General features: G+C 45.0%; 1 protein-coding gene across 1 annotated transcript in view; it reads left to right on the top strand.

Annotated features, from left to right (window-relative positions):
• LOC124779545 (Down syndrome cell adhesion molecule-like protein Dscam2) overlaps positions 1-15,952 on the top strand; it is a 291,097-nt gene that overhangs the window by 209,530 nt on the left and 65,615 nt on the right. Inside the window, exon 21 of the mRNA XM_047253718.1 lies at positions 5,490-5,629. Coding sequence (XP_047109674.1) covers positions 5,490-5,629 — 140 coding nt within the window. The remainder of the gene's footprint in view (positions 1-5,489; positions 5,630-15,952) is intronic.

Here is a 15,952-nt window from a genome sequence, read left to right as displayed (position 1 = left end):
ATCGACGGATCCCTCCCCAACTCAGAACGTATGGAGCTTTATGGGCAGGACCCTCCAACCAGGTTGGAATTTTGAATGTGCCAATTGGATATAATGTGCCCTCAGGTCGAAATCTAAAAACTCTGTCAGTCAAATCCAAACCTAGTAATTGCTTTTATATGGGCCAGAGGTGAACCAACGCGTTATTGACCAACTCAATTTGTGCTGCTCTTTCTCTTATTAAAATTATCCAATTTCTTTGAAATTGTAATCATTTGTTTGTCTGTGTGTGTGTGTGTGTGTGTGTGTGTGTGTGTGTGTGTGCATTACTTCTACCTATTTCCGTCCCTTTCAGATAACTCCTTCTTGGGCGTCATATTTTTTTATTTTATTATTATGGTCTATTGTTGTCAAACTGAGAAGCTAGCTATCACCGTCTTTTATTAAAAGTGCAGTTTCTTTCTGCAGCCTTGGAAAGAGCCTTTGATGAGTTCTTCAGTATCACAACATGTGTGTAACTTGATCAAATAGTGACAATATAGCAGCGTCGCAAACCAATGTCGCGCTGTCTGGACAAGAGTTCATCAAACGCCTGCAGTGTGCCAGATGTTACCAAACGCGCGATTCCGATCCATTTCGTGTGTTCACCTGCGAGCAAGAAGCCCTTTAGTTTGTGCTCTGCTGCTGCGATCAACCTACTTGCTCCTAACGCTATTCGTACTACACTGCATATGCGACAGTCGAAGAAATAGTGGAGAATGTCACCGAACTGTCATAGTAGCGCTGCAATTGTATGCTCAAAGGCTCCTGTTCGTGCAAATCCATTATGACCTGTATTAGCAACCGTTATTAAACTTTTTTTAAGAATCTGCAAGTGGAAGAGTAAAGTACGCCAACGAAAAAGATGAGAGATGCAACTAAAATTTTAGCAGTAATAAAGTAGAATCCACATGTGGGATCAACCAAGTAAGCGTTCTGCGAAATCGTAATTCCTATGTATTTAATCCTAGACAGACGTAACATCCTCAAAAGCAAATGGCAAAGATTTTGTATATCGATTGGAACTCTCCGGATGGGATCTACCCAAACTGCAAGGGGATGTGGGCGCTCCTATGCAACACAAAATGGCCCACAGGCTACCAGACTAAATATGTCTGGACTCTCCTCTGAGGGGAAAAATTAAATGTTTACAAGGGAAAACCGACGACTCCCTATGTGACGAGGCTGTTCTACGATAAGTCCAAATGCAGTTCAATGCAAAGTGTAGAGTTACTCATCCAGGACCGCTTTCTAACATATATCAGTTTTCAGGGTCAAACTTTTGAGTTCTTAACGTAATAGTCGTAATAATCAACACACGCAACTTACCCTAGTTACATCTTTGCTTACATTTCACACAGAAGCGGTGACGGTTGTGGAACCTCTTCTTTTGATGCTGGGTCGGTGGTTTGCGAGCTCTTATCTTTGTGCTATTTAATGTTTCACACATACTATCTCACTGAAGTCCTCTTCGAACGCTTTTTCCAGTGCCACGGAAAAGGTATATCATATGGTTCCTTTGAAAGTGCACGATGACAACAAACAGTAAGGTGCAGCTGGCCCGCCCGGTTAGCCGTGCGGTCTGCCGCACTGCTTTCCGGGAGGGAAGGCGTGCGGGTCCCCGGCACGAATCCGCCTGGTGGAGTAGTGTCGAGGTCCGGTGTGCCGGCCAGTCTGTGGATGGCTTTTAGGGTGGTTTTCCATCTGCCTCGGCGAATGCAGGCTGGTTCCCCTTATTCCACCTCAGTTACACTATGTCGGTGATCTGCGCAAACACTGTCTCCACGTACGCTTACGCAATAATTACTCTATCACGCAAAGAATGGAGTTACACTCGTCTAGAATGAGACGTTCCCGATGGGTCCACTGGGGGCCGAACCGCACAGTAACCATGGGTTCGGTGTGGGGCGGCGATGGGGTGAGTGGACTGCTTTAGCCTGTTTTGGGCTACGGCGGGAGCGAGGCCTAGGTCCCCAGTTCAATATCATACAATACAATACAAGGTGCAGCTGACGTCAGTGTTGATAGGGGCTCTGCTCCCAACCAAATTTCAGAGTTGCATACATGCAAGCACAACTACTGGAATGACTACAACTCATTTGTTCGATAACATACAAATATTCAGTTTTAAGAGATCATGTTACAATATACTATCCAGTGACAGAACCGCTCTGAGAAAAAGTCCAACTGGTGACCTTTACAGTCTTCTGTCCGCCATAAGCATTGCGTGGCAGTGTTATGAGTGGTGGAACTGCAGCGGGACCTTCTTCGGACAGGTAAACTACGATGAACTGGAAGAGTAGTGGCGACGGCGACTGGAACTGGAACAACGACAGGCTGTCGCTGGAACTGTAGCAGGAACGCACTCTTGAACACATTCTGACAGTAAATCAGCAAAGCGCGACTTACAGGGGGTAAAATAAATACGAAAACGCCCGAAACACAACACATTAAAACGGTGTGATATTCCCGTTGGCGTTCAAAATAGCTACCAGCCGTCCTAGAATGGATAAATACAGGTCTTTTATGGTTTTAAAGGTACTCGCATACCATTCTTCTTTCTAAATAGTGCTAAGTTCAGGTAACGATGAGGGAAGTGGGTAGCGATAATGCACCCATCTGTCCGAAGTAGACAACAAAGGCTCAATAACACTGAGATGTGGTGACTATGACGGCCACGTGTTCACAAAACCAGTTGTGGAAGACACGAGCTGTGTGAACGGGGCACTATCGTCTTGGAAAACAGCATCACATTGCATCTGATCAGCCAAACCGGCCAATTAATCTTTGGCACCGGAGTAACTATGGGGTTCATCGAATACCCCGGTATGGCTGTTCAAATCATCACCAAACCCCACTCACGTTTCGCTCTTGAGATGTTAACACGGCCTGAAGTTGAAAATAAGGTGAAACAAGACTCATCCGACCAAATGACAATCTCCCATTGCTCTGTATTCCAAATTTTCGTGTTGCGGGTTTATGCATCACTGATGAGTAGTTCTGGAATTCCAGCTCACCCTTAAATTCTCTGCTTATAATGCTAACTTCCGGTTGTTTTAGTGCTCATAGGGTTTGCAAGGGAGCACCATCCAGTTGTGCATTGACTTTTTCAGCTGCCGTGCTCTTAGTTTCCGTCACAATCCTCTTCAATGAACGTCCTTCACGTCTCATTACACACTTTAGTCCGCCCTGTACTTAACGGGCGATGTTTTTCCGCTTTCGGTGTATGCTATACCTCTTGAAACACCAAACATTTCGGCTACTTGGTTAGGTAAGCACCCACTATGGGAGCACACGCAATTTACCCACAATCGAATTCACTGAGTTCCTACATAATGCACTCAGAAGTGCACAGAACACTGTCGGGAATACGACAGACACTTTCAACGCCTTGAGGACATTGCACACGTGCCGCTCGTGGTTAAATACGACAGCACCGCCTACAGCCTTGCCTAATATCTGCATTTATGTTCAAGCACGCACTTCTCGCGGTGTTCCTGTATTTTCGTCCCTATTGCCCCGCTCTGCTGGCGACCTCTGCCGTGAGCCGCTAGGATTTGCTGGCCGACTCGCTTCGCCTGGCGCATAGGCCATGCGGCGTAACTTACTCTGTCTGAGGGAAGTCTACCGTCTAGGGGCAGCGACTCACGATCACAACAGAAAGAAAATAATTCGATGTCATTTACGGAAGCCACAATTGTTAAAAACTACGCAGAATATTCACTACATTGCCCGCTACATATTTGCTGTGATTCTTCAGTTTCTATCGGCACAGTTTCTCCAGGGGACATATTTGCTCTTTCTGGACACACTCGTATTTCCAGCGGACTGTCGGAGCTGCCTCAACTTGTATTCATCACACTGGTTAAGCAGCACACTCAAATTCTCACTTCTTGTCTACAAGAAGGGGCCGTCGGTGGAATTTTATAAAGAAACAAAGAAAGGCTTAGTCAATGATTCCACGTCGTGTACTGACTGCTAGATGTCTTACGTGTTGATAAATGCGAGTCAGTGCTTGTAGCAACGGGAAAGAACCCGACTTCATCTGATCGTAAGATTTATCGGAAAGTTCTAGATCCTGGCATACCGCTTAAATCATCAGCAGCCGTTCGACATTCTTTCCTGGACAAATCCCTTATTCGGATTTCTCCAATCAAACCGTGTGACTAAATAAAAACTTCCTCACCCACTCTTCACATCTTACCACCGTAGTGGTTACACCCCCAACCTCCACACCCCACCCTCTCCTCAACTTGCCATTCTCATTCTCAACACCTTAATTTTGACGTATTTTACTGTTGTTCCATTATACGATACTGTTAATTTAAATTTTACAGTTTTACCGAAATTTATTAATAGTATCTGTTGGAATACAATTTAAAGACCGTAAAGTGCTTAACTATCTGGTTACACTATTTTCATAACAGCTTGTTTTCAAAATATTTTAGCTGCTGGCAATTTTCATTATCATTTTAACAAGCGAGGTGGTAAGAGGCGTAGTGGTAAAGATAATGAAATCGTGTACGATAGTAGCAGTGTTCAGTTTTCCGTAAATACCCGCAGATTTAAGTTTTCCATTATGTTCTTAGCTCCATGGTGGCAAACGTTGCGTTGATTTCATTGAAAAGGGGGAGATCGATTTCTTTCCCCAATATTTCTCTATCAGAAGGTCTGCTAAACCATAATCTTCTCTTTTGAACAATTATTTTTCAACGACGCTGCCCGCTGCCAGAATTTAAATAGTAAGTAGCAGCAAGAACCAAACGGAAACGAGTGTACATCCGTGAACCGAAAAGTATTGCTTTTTTCTCGTGATAACAGTTACCGTTCAGTTGTCGAGTGCCGCAGACACTTATAGGGCCATAATGGGAAATGAGAGGTCTCAAGTGCAGTACTCGAACAATCGGCCTACGTTTCCGAGAACACGGTTCACAATTGTCGCAACCACTTCCGTACTATCGCCGACGCTAAAGCCTAAACTACCCGCAATGGCCCATTAATCACGCTGTCAATGAGTCGCCTCGTGTTTACCGCTGGGACTTAGGTATTCGCGCACAGGACGCTTCTTTCTGTTACGGGCCTCGTGTAGTGGCTGTCATGGCCTTGCGCACTCTCCTGCTGATTTACCCCCTTTTCGGGATAGTTTCCCACCCCAAAGCCAAGATTGTGTTCCTTTGCCTTCTTTCGCAAGTACTAGGGTCTCTCCTTATTCCGGAAGTCTTGGATAACCATTTTTATTAAAAATTTAAACAGTGGCTGGGTTCGAACTAGTGACCTATGAAACTTTGAATATCAGAGGAAGTAATAGTATACACTGACGGAGAAATGTTTGTCTGAAGGTCTTAACTTTCTACGCTCGTCACATGATCCTTTTATTATCATCCAGCTCTCTTAAGAGTGCCTGTATTAATATCCTAATACTCACTACGGCAGCTGTTGATTTAGTAACGTTTTCTTCTCGTCCCTTGCAGTTCCCGGACCACCGGCTGCTGTGAAGGCCCTGACGCTGACTTCAGACTCCATCCTCGTGTCGTGGCTGCCTCCTGAGCAGCCCAACGGCCTCATCACGCAGTACACCGTTTACTGCAGCAGGAAGAACCACCCCTCCAAGGTACACTTCCGTTTCACGACGTGTACTCAGATTTGATTGTACCTGTCTTGATAAACACTGTCTGGAATAATCCAAGGACGCAGGGACGCAGTTGAAAGCCTAAATGACTAATCACATGGTGACTGAGGTTTTTGTGCTTCACATCGCTGCCTCCTGCACACCGTCCGCCGTAATGTGCTGGTTACAGTCACTGGCTGGCGTCGGCTGGGTTACCGAGCTGACTTGCGCATACATTTGTAATTTCTGGAAAGTTTTGGCTGTAACTCATGCAATATTCAAATTTGCTAGAAGCCAGTAGGAATCAGCATGGGTTTCGAAAAAGACGGTCATGTGAAACCCAGCTCGCGCTATTCGTCCACGAGACTCAGAGGGCCATAGATACGGGTTCACAGGTAGATGCCGTGTTTCTTGACTTCCGCAAGGCGTTCGATACAGTTCCCCACAGTCGTTTAGTGAACAAAGTAAGAGCATATGGACTATCAGACCAATTGTGTGATTGGATTGAGGAGTTCCTAGATAACAGGACGCAGCATGTCATTCTCAATGGAGAGAAGTCTTCCGAAGTAAGAGTGATTTCAGGTGTGCCGCAGGGGAGTGTCATAGGACCGTTGCTATTCACAATATACATAAATGACCTTGTGGATGACATCGGAAGTTCACTGAGGCTTTTTGCGGATGATGCTGTGGTGTATCGAGAGGTTGTAACAATGGAAAATTGTACTGAAATGCAGGAGGATCTGCAGCGAATTGACGCATGGTGCAGGGAATGGCAATTGAATCTCAATGTAGACAAGTGTAATGTGCTGCGAATACACAGAAAGATAGATCCTTTATCATTTAGCTACAAAATAGCAGGTCAGCAACTGGAAGCAGTTAATACCATAAAATATCTGGGAGTACGCATTAGGAGTGATTTAAAATGGAATGATCATATAATGTTGATCGTCGGTAAAGCAGATGCCAGACTGAGATTCATTGGAAGAATCCTAAGGAAATGCAATCCGAAAACAAAGGAAGTAGGTTACAGTACGCTTGTTCGCCCACTGCTTGAATACTGCTCAGCAGTGTGGGATCCGTACCAGATAGGGTTGATAGAAGATATAGAGAAGATCCAACGGAGAGCAGCGCGCTTCGTTACAGGATCATTTAGTAATCGCGAAAGCGTTACGGAGATGATAGATAAACTCCAGTGGAAGACTCTGCAGGAGAGACGCTCAGTAGCTCGGTACGGGCTTTTGTCAAAGTTTCGAGAACTTACCTTCACCGAAGAGTCAAGCAGTATATTGCTCCCTCCTACGTATATCTCGCGAAGAGACCATGAGGATAAAATCAGAGAGATTAGAGCCCACACAGAGGCATACCGACAATCCTTCTTTCCACGAACAATACGAGAATGGAATAGAAGGGAGAACCGATAGAGGTACTCAAGGTACCCTCCGCCACACACCGTCAGGTGGCTTGCGGAGTATGGATGTAGATGTAGATGTTCTATGTATGTATAAATAAGAGCACTCTCTGCTGAGGTAGGCAGTTCAGCTCTGTCCGTATTTATAGCAGTAATTAGGAGTGGTGGTGCCAGATTGAGAGGTGTGCAACAACATTTAGGAAGCATCTACAGTAATAGCATTAATTCGTATCAAATCCAATTCAAGAAGGGGCGCCCTACTTATAATTTACATTTTATTAGCACAGGAAAGGACTCCTTAGTTATAATTTACATTTTATTAGCACAGCCTACAATAACCGCATTGAGCAATCATGAACAAAGAAAATAAAGAATACTATGACTTTTACAGAATTTTCACTCTCGCAGAACCTTGCTACACCGAGGCTTAACGTCTGCAGTGTCATAAACCAAAATCAGATCAGTGCTTCGAAGATGTATAACTAACTGGACAGTTTTTCTGAAGACAGACGGCCATGTACGGACCGTCCACTAGGAGGCGACCCAAACACCGCCAGAGGTCGTGAGCTGCAAGGACGTGGACGTTTTCTCTTCCGAAAGACACGAGATCGAAAATAAGTCCAGCTGTATACAAGCACCGAGTAGTGTTTATCGCAGTGCTGAGTCCAGACCAGTTCGCTCTGATTGGGTTTTCCTGGGCCAGGAGCCGATTATGTAAGGATTCCATCAGTCAGGATTCTCACTCGAGAATGCCTTCACGATGTCTGACTTCTTGAGCATGGAGTTGCCAGCTGTGAACATGGAGTGTTCGTGGCCTCCTCGCCAGAGAAGACGGGGGCTTCGTCGACGTGGCGTTTAGTGGACTTGTAAATTTATTCCTGTTCAACTTTTAAACGGCTGGATGTCCTGCGGGACTTAAACTTCGTCCATTCAGATGGTACTTTAGTATTGAGTATCCTACAGGACTTTGAGATTCATAAAGTGCTTTTTAACGAGCTTAGTGACAATCTAACCAGTCCTCAGCTGCTAGAAGTATTAGTATTCTGTTTACAGAACTGACTTATTTTATGTTTCGTTTGCCGGCCGGGGTGGCCGATTGGTTCTAGGTGCTTCAGTCTGGAACCGCGCGACCTCTACGGTCGCAGGTTCGTATCCTGCCTCGGGCATGCATGTGTGTGATGTCCTTAGGTTAGTTAGGTTTAAGTAGTTCTAAGTTCTAGGGGACTGATGACCTCACAAGGGAACCTCCCCATCGCACCCCCCTCAGATTTAATTACTAGTTGGCACAGTGGATAGGCCTTGAAAAACTGAACACAGATCAATCGAGAAAACAGGAAGAAGTTGTGTGGAACTATGAAAAAAATAATCAAAATATACAAACTGAGTAGTCCATGTGCAAGATAGGCAGCATCAACGGCACCGTGAACTCTGAAGCGCCATGGTCCCGTGGTTAGCGTGAGCAGCTGCTAAAGGGAAGGTCTTTGGTTCAAACCTGCCTCGAGTGAATATTTTTTTATTTTCAGACTATTATCAAAGTTAAGGCACTCAAACATAATCAACTTCGCTCTCCAAAATTCCAGGACATGTTCAGATTTGCTTGGACACATGCGGGATTTGACGGTCTACACACGGAAAAATTTGAAAACGTTAAAAACATATGTTTTGACAGAGCACAGGGAAAACTGTGCGACTATGAAACTGTTGCAGTCATTTGTTGCAGTTCATGTGACAAACTCTTATGTTTTCATCACTTTTTTGGGAGTGATTATCACATCCACAAGAAAACCTAAATCGGCAAGGTAAAAGAATCTTTTTACCCATTCGCCAAGTGTACAAGTTAGATGGGTCGACAACATATTCCTGTCAGGTGACGCACATGCCGTTACCAGTGTCGTATAGAATATATCAGACGTGTTGTCCTGTGGACGAATCGGTTGACCTATGACCTTGCGAGCAAATGTTTTCGGTTCCCATTGGAGAGGCACGTCCTTTCGTCTACTAATCGCACGGTTTTGCGGTGCGGTCGCTAAACACAGACACTAAACTTATTACAGTGAACAGAGACGTCAATGAACGAACGGACAGATCATAACTTTGCGAAAATAAAGAAAATAAATAAATTTTTCACTCGAAGGGAAGACTTGAACCAAGGAACTCTCACCCCGGAGCAGCTCACCCTAACCACGGGACCACGGCGCTCCTGAGCTCACAATATCCTTAATGTTGCATATGTTGCGCATGGACTACTCAGTTCATATATTTTGCTTATTTTTTTCGTAGTTCCACACAACTTCTTCGTGTTTTCTCGATTGATCTGTGTCCAGTTTTTCAAGGCCTATCCACTGTGCCAACTTATAACAAAATCTGAGGGGGTGCGATGGGGAGGTTCCCTTGTCAGAAGTTAAGTTCCATAGTGCTCAGAGCCATTTGAACCAATTTTTAATGTTTCGTTTCAATCCATATCTGGGTAGACATCCTGTAAATCTTTAATAACTGAATTTACTCAGTTATTGCTACCTATCATACCCAACTGCCAACTACTCCATAAAAAAATATATACTCTTGAGATCTCAAATCTATGACGCCATTTACATTTCATTTAAAACAACATTTTCTCAAAACAATCACATATGATAATTTGTAATCCAGACTGGCCCTTCCTAAACAATCATCTCCAAACAGTAACCACAATAGATTTGAGGGAACACGTGCAGGCTTATCTAAAGGAACAGAAATTGTAAAAAAAAGAATTGTAGCGTAGTTGGGAAAACGACAATAATAATACTAACGCTAAATATATTTCTCTCATTAAACCTAATGCGGGAACCCAATTAATATTCCACAAGCAATAGTGGCATAGACAGTGTACTAGAATGAGATTTTCACTCTGCAGCGGAGTGTGCGCTGATATGAAACCTCCTGACAGATTAAAATTGTGTGCCTGACCGAGACTCGAGCTCGGGACCTTTGCCTTTCGCGGGCAAGTGCTTTACCAACTGAGCTACCCAAGCACGACTCACGACCCATCCCCACAGCTCGAAAGGCAAAGTTCCCGAGCTCGAGTCTCGGTCCGGCACGCAGTTTTAATCTGTCAGGAAGTTTCATAGACAGTGTAGTTTAAGAACGTTTGGATCGGTCCCAGGAAGCGTGCATGGATAGCTGAGGTGGTTAAGGCGACTGGCCGCGATAAGCGGGAAATTCGAGTCCCGGTGCAGCAAAAATTTTCGTATGTCGCCTATGATGTATGTCAATGTCACCAATTGGTAATATCTCTGTACCTAATACAGCTGATGCCAAAGAATTCGCAATTGTGAACAAATTTCAGAATATTAATACAGCCGCAAATCGTCCCCACTGTCTGTACTTTCAGACCTGCATACGTGTCTGAGGGAACAGCCACTGTAAAAATAGTAATTCAAAACTGTGATCTGATGGTATAAAATAACTAATTACTGTTAAATAAAGTGGATTAAGAACAAATATTACGTGCAATACAACCGTATTAAGGGGTAAATTATGTTCTGGTGGTGTAATAGTGTGGCGAGTGCGGTATATGTGCCAGAAGTGCGAGGGAAAGTAGGTCGTTAGATTGGGGTAATCCACTTGCGCCCTTCATTGGCCCGCAGGTGATTGCCCACTTATCTACACCACCACGTCACAAGAGGCAACCACACGATGTTTCACAAAATTACATCGATCTTCTGCATCACGCCTTATGGATAACTGGCGACGTACGCGGGGAGGCAGCGGAGGCGGTGGCGAGATGTCTATTTTCCAGTAATTGCGACAACACTGCTTGGAATACAGACATAAGTCTCTAATAACGTAACGCAAGAAACGTGTATGGGCGTGATCTGTGTAAACCTCTGTCCACTGTCCTGCACTGATTAATCATCCTGGACAGCAGCTGTAGCGTTCTCCATGTACAAGCAACTTCCTCCACCGCGAGCGCTGCTCGCTTTTCGGTTTACAAACAGACCATATCTCCCCAGATTTCCTGTCCAGTTATCTTATGTGAGCAGACAAAATGACTTCATTGAACTGGTGTTTGCGTACTGGACTTATTTTCAGTGTATTAAACGAGTACTTATTTGCAATTGTCGTATAAAATAGCCGGCCGCGGTAGCCGAGCGGTTCTAGGCGCTTCAGTCCGGGACCGCGCGACTGCTACGGTCGCAGGTTCGAATCCTCCCTCGGGCATGGATGTGTGTGATGTCCTTAGATTAGTTAGGTTTAAGTAGTTCTAAGTTCTAGGGGACTGATAACCTTAGATGTTAAGTCCCATAGTGCTCAGAGCCATTTGAACCTATAAAATACGTCATATGAATGACCAGTGGCTGTTCCGTTTGACATGTCTGAAAGAACAGACGCCACGCAGAATCTGGGACTGCGGATGGGTGGCGCTCGGTAAGAATGTTTGTCGGTCGTTAGACGTGCCGAGATAGTCCACGCAGATGCGATAAACACTGTGACCCGGGTGGTGCGGTGGTTAATCCACTTCCCTAGTAGCACGAGATCCTGAGCTTCAATCCCTGCAGATTCTGTTATGATACATTAGCTGTAAGTAGAAGATGGAAGGAGAAGAAAGGAAAGGGATTACTGACGTCAGCTACAATAGGACATTACATGGAATCACAGGAGACGAGTGAAAATATGTGCCGGACCGGGATTCAAGCCCAGGATCTACTGGGCAGGTGCGTTAACCACCGCACCACCCGGGACAGAGTGTTATCGCATCTGCGTGGACTATCTCGGCACGTCTAACGACCGTCCAACATTCTCACCGAGCGCAACCTATCAGCAGTCCCCGTCCACTTCCTCCATGCTCGCTGCTCTGGGATTGGCTGGTTCAAATGGCTCTGAGCACTATGGGACTCAACTGCTGTGGTCATCAGTCCCCTAGAACTTAGAACTACTTGAACCTAAGTAACCTAAGGACATCACACACACCCATGCCCGAGGCAGGATTCGAACCTGCGACCCTAGCAGCAGCGCGGCTCCGGACTGGAGCGCCTAGAACCGCACGGCCACCACGGCCGGTTGCTCTGGATTCCCGCAGGACGTCGGACATACTCGGGCATCTGCACTGAAGAAGGTGGACCCATTGTCCATTTAGGCGGATCAGTTACATGAACGCATGGTGTCTGTTCTTTCGGGCATGTCCAAAACGTATCTTGTCGTTATGGGTGCAGAGGAGTAAAGGGTACAGGCGTTTGGAGTGTGAGAGGTGCTTCATACAAGCTGCTGGAGCGTAGGGCGTGGGGGTAGTGGTGCTCGTGACTGGATGCAGATGTGAGCCAAATATGAAATGTATGCAAACTGCATTTGAATCTTACCCCCACAAATGCAGAGCGGGGGCACGCAGGCCGGGGGTGCTTCATGCAAAAATTTGCTAAAGTACAAAGGGAGTGTGGGGACTCTCCCTCCTTGACCTTGATACGTGAGGTTCCCGCTATTGCCATGGAGATAAGGAAGTGCTGATCCTGCTACCAGCAAAATACAACAAATGCAACTGTCTCAACTGTAATATGATACCACAGATAAAAATGCGCTATCAGATAATGAGTCACCGTTTTTCCCCAGAACATACACTGCCAACCTACTGATACTAGCTAGAATAATGGAATAATGTCACGCAAGACTCTCATCCCAAGAAACCTAAACAGCTAAACGCTAACCTCTCACACAAATTCCCAGGACGTGCACGTGAAAACAATACTGTCCAATAAATAAATGTGTGACTAGGGCCCCCCATCGGGTAGAACGTACGCCGGGTGCAAGTCTTTCGATTTGACGCCACTTCGGCGACTTGCGCGTCGATGCGGATGAAATAATTATGATTAGGACGACATAACACCCAGTCCCTGAGAGGAGAAAATCTCTGACGTACTCGGCAATCGAACCTGGGCCCTTAGGATTGACGTTCTGTCGCGCTGACCACTCAGCTACCGCGGGTGGACGTGCTGCCCCAAGCGACCTCCATAATTCTGTCAGCACAAGTGCCGGTGTCCACCTCCATGAGTCAGTGGTCAGTATGTAGCGCTGGTATGAGGAAGACCCAGGTTCGAGTCCTGGCACTGCCAGACACTCTTCGTTCATTCGTGGACTCATATGGGAGGTGCTCAGCTTCGTGAAGCCATTCTAACCAGCCACTACTAGATTTTCGTCGTTAAGGTCGGCAATTGTGACTAGGTGAATGGCTGTATGCACTGACTGTCTCAGCCGCCATGCTGTCACCAAGACAACTGACGAGGCACCGTAAATGGTGAAGTTTCCTGTAGAGGACATAATTTTAAATCATGGACTATGTGCAATGATCTATGAGCTTGAAAATTGTTTCAGACAAGTTTGGTATCAGAAGACGGAAAAATATATCGCCTTAGTTTTTTCACAGCCCAATATACGGAACCTGTGTCCTTCATGCAATTTCCAAAAAGCATCAGTTTACTCTGAAGTCTTGACTGAAATATAGAAGAAGACACAGGAGCGTAGCTGGCACACCGCCTTTCGAGGCTGTGTTTGTCTGTAGCCATCCCACAGCCCCGAAAATGAGTCACGCAGTGGCCTCTAAATACATGGGGAAATCAGTCATTTGTACAAAAGTGGGTAACAATCTATAAATTCGGTAAAAACCGTGAATGATTTTGCGGAACATGGCCCATTTGGTAAATTGAATCCAAAAGTGTAAAAGATGATTACTAAGCTTTTCGTGAAAGCCATTCTTCACATTACATCAAGCGAAAGCAAAATTCACTTTTCAAACAGCAGTTAACACAAATTCGACACATTTGGAGGTCTCTTCCAAATGAGTCGGCGAAAATTTGGTTTCAGACATGCCTCGGAGACGCCAAGAATTATCGAAGCTGCCGGTGACTGGAGGTATTGTTAATTGTAATTGCATTTTTCTTTTGTTCGTGTATGATGTCTATATATGTTTTAGTTTGTTGTCAGATACGTTTTTCTACTGATTAACCCGACCACGGTCTTTTTTAACAGACTGTACTTACCACACACAGACAGATTACCGCGTGGAACATCTTAATTAGACGTAGGCAGATATCTTTTTGTTTTCATTGGCGTCGAGTACAGAGACTGTACCTTGGACGCCAGAGCTAATGGACAATTAACAATTATAGTGTCAAACATTGATTTGTAAGACACAGCCCGGCCGACCTGCTACTGATTTGTACGGGTGTGTGCAAAGTAGGGCTATCATAAAAATCATTAAATTTCTACTTTTGTCACTACCGAATACTGCTTTCCTTGTTAGACATTAACTACAAATACGAGGCTGATGATCTCACAACACGAAGACAAAAACTCACAGACTTAGAGCACGGCCATAGTATGAAGCCGAACCACTACCCCGAGGCGCAGATCGACGATAGTCTTCCGATTTCTACATCCACTATATAGGAATAAGCTACTTAGGAGAAGCCACACTGAAGCAGTCCTCCACAAGAGTCTAGCAACAATTAATACAACGCGCTCCTGAACGCCCTGTAGCAGTCAAACATCTAATTCAAATTGATCACAAGTTTGGAGAAATGTCCAGGCAAAGATTTTACCCACAAATATTAGAGATATGTGGCTTGATGTCATCATCGAAATCCACCCAACCCATCCTAAGAAATGTAAAACAAACTGACGCCTCAGCTTAATGCGAAGTATGTACCTTTGAAGCGAACATCGGACACACATATCTAGACAAGAAAACGATTAGTATTTAGATCTGGCTAAGAAAAAAGCTCTCTATTATCAAGAAAACTGTTGTGGATTGGCAAGACAGCCAACCCACTATGAGAGGAAGCCGAAAGGCACGCGTTTTAGCTCACGCAGGCTGGCGTGAGGTCTGGAACAGGACAAGGAAATGAGACTAGCAAAAAAGGACGTAGCTGTGGAATACTTAACTTTAATCCAAATAAATGGTGAACATCGCTCTTGAAGGTACATGTTTTACAGCATCAATAGTAACTGGTAATAGCGCGTTGCTAGGTCGTAGCAAATGACGTAGCTGAAGGCTATGCTAACTATTGTCTCGGCAAATGAGAGCGTAATTTGTCAGTGAACCATCGCTAGCAAAGTCGGCTGTACAACTGGGGCGAGTGCTACGAAGTCTCTCTAGACCTGCCGTGTGGCGGCGCTCGGTCTGCAATCACTGATAGTAGCGACACGCGGGTCCGACGTATACTAACGGACCGCGGCCGATTTAAAGTCTACCATCTAGCAAGTGTGGTGTCTGGCGGTGACACCACAAAAACCACCGTAAATAAGATAAACGTTCACCTGGTTTTGTGACCAGATTGAAAATTTTTCGCTGACGCTAAACACGATGTACTTGCTTGGTTTGTTCGACACTTGGCATTTTTCCCGCCATCTCAGTGGCACTGATGCTCAAATGGTTCAAATGGCTCTGAGCACTATGGGACTTAACATCTGAGGTCATCAGTCCCCTAGAACTTAGAACTACTTAAACCTAACTAACCTAAGGACATCACACACATCCATGCCCGAGGCAGGATTCGAACCTGCGACCGTAGCGGTCACGCGGTTCCAGACTGAAGCGCCTAGAACCGCACGGCCACACCGGTCGGCGGCACTGATGTAAGGAATTTACAAAGTATTTGTCATTTCAACATCGGAGCTTTCAATCTAATCTGGGAATCAAATTTGGACAGTCAGTGTAAAATTATATGTGTGTAAATCACGAGATAGGTTAAGAAAGGAAAATGAGCATGGAGAGTATGCATTAGTCAGTTACATAATCAACTGATGGAATATAGCACATTTGAGAAAATCTGTTTTATTTACAAAGACACAGACTGAAAATGGAGACTGATTTGAGACTACATACGCAAATACATCAGAGAGAAATCACAGCCTGGTGTAAATTTGTGATTTATTTTAATTTTAATTTT

This window comes from Schistocerca piceifrons, chromosome 1 (genome assembly GCF_021461385.2).
Source record: "Schistocerca piceifrons isolate TAMUIC-IGC-003096 chromosome 1, iqSchPice1.1, whole genome shotgun sequence".
NCBI lineage: Eukaryota > Metazoa > Arthropoda > Insecta > Orthoptera > Acrididae > Schistocerca > Schistocerca piceifrons.
This window is presented reverse-complemented; position numbering and strand designations above follow the sequence as displayed.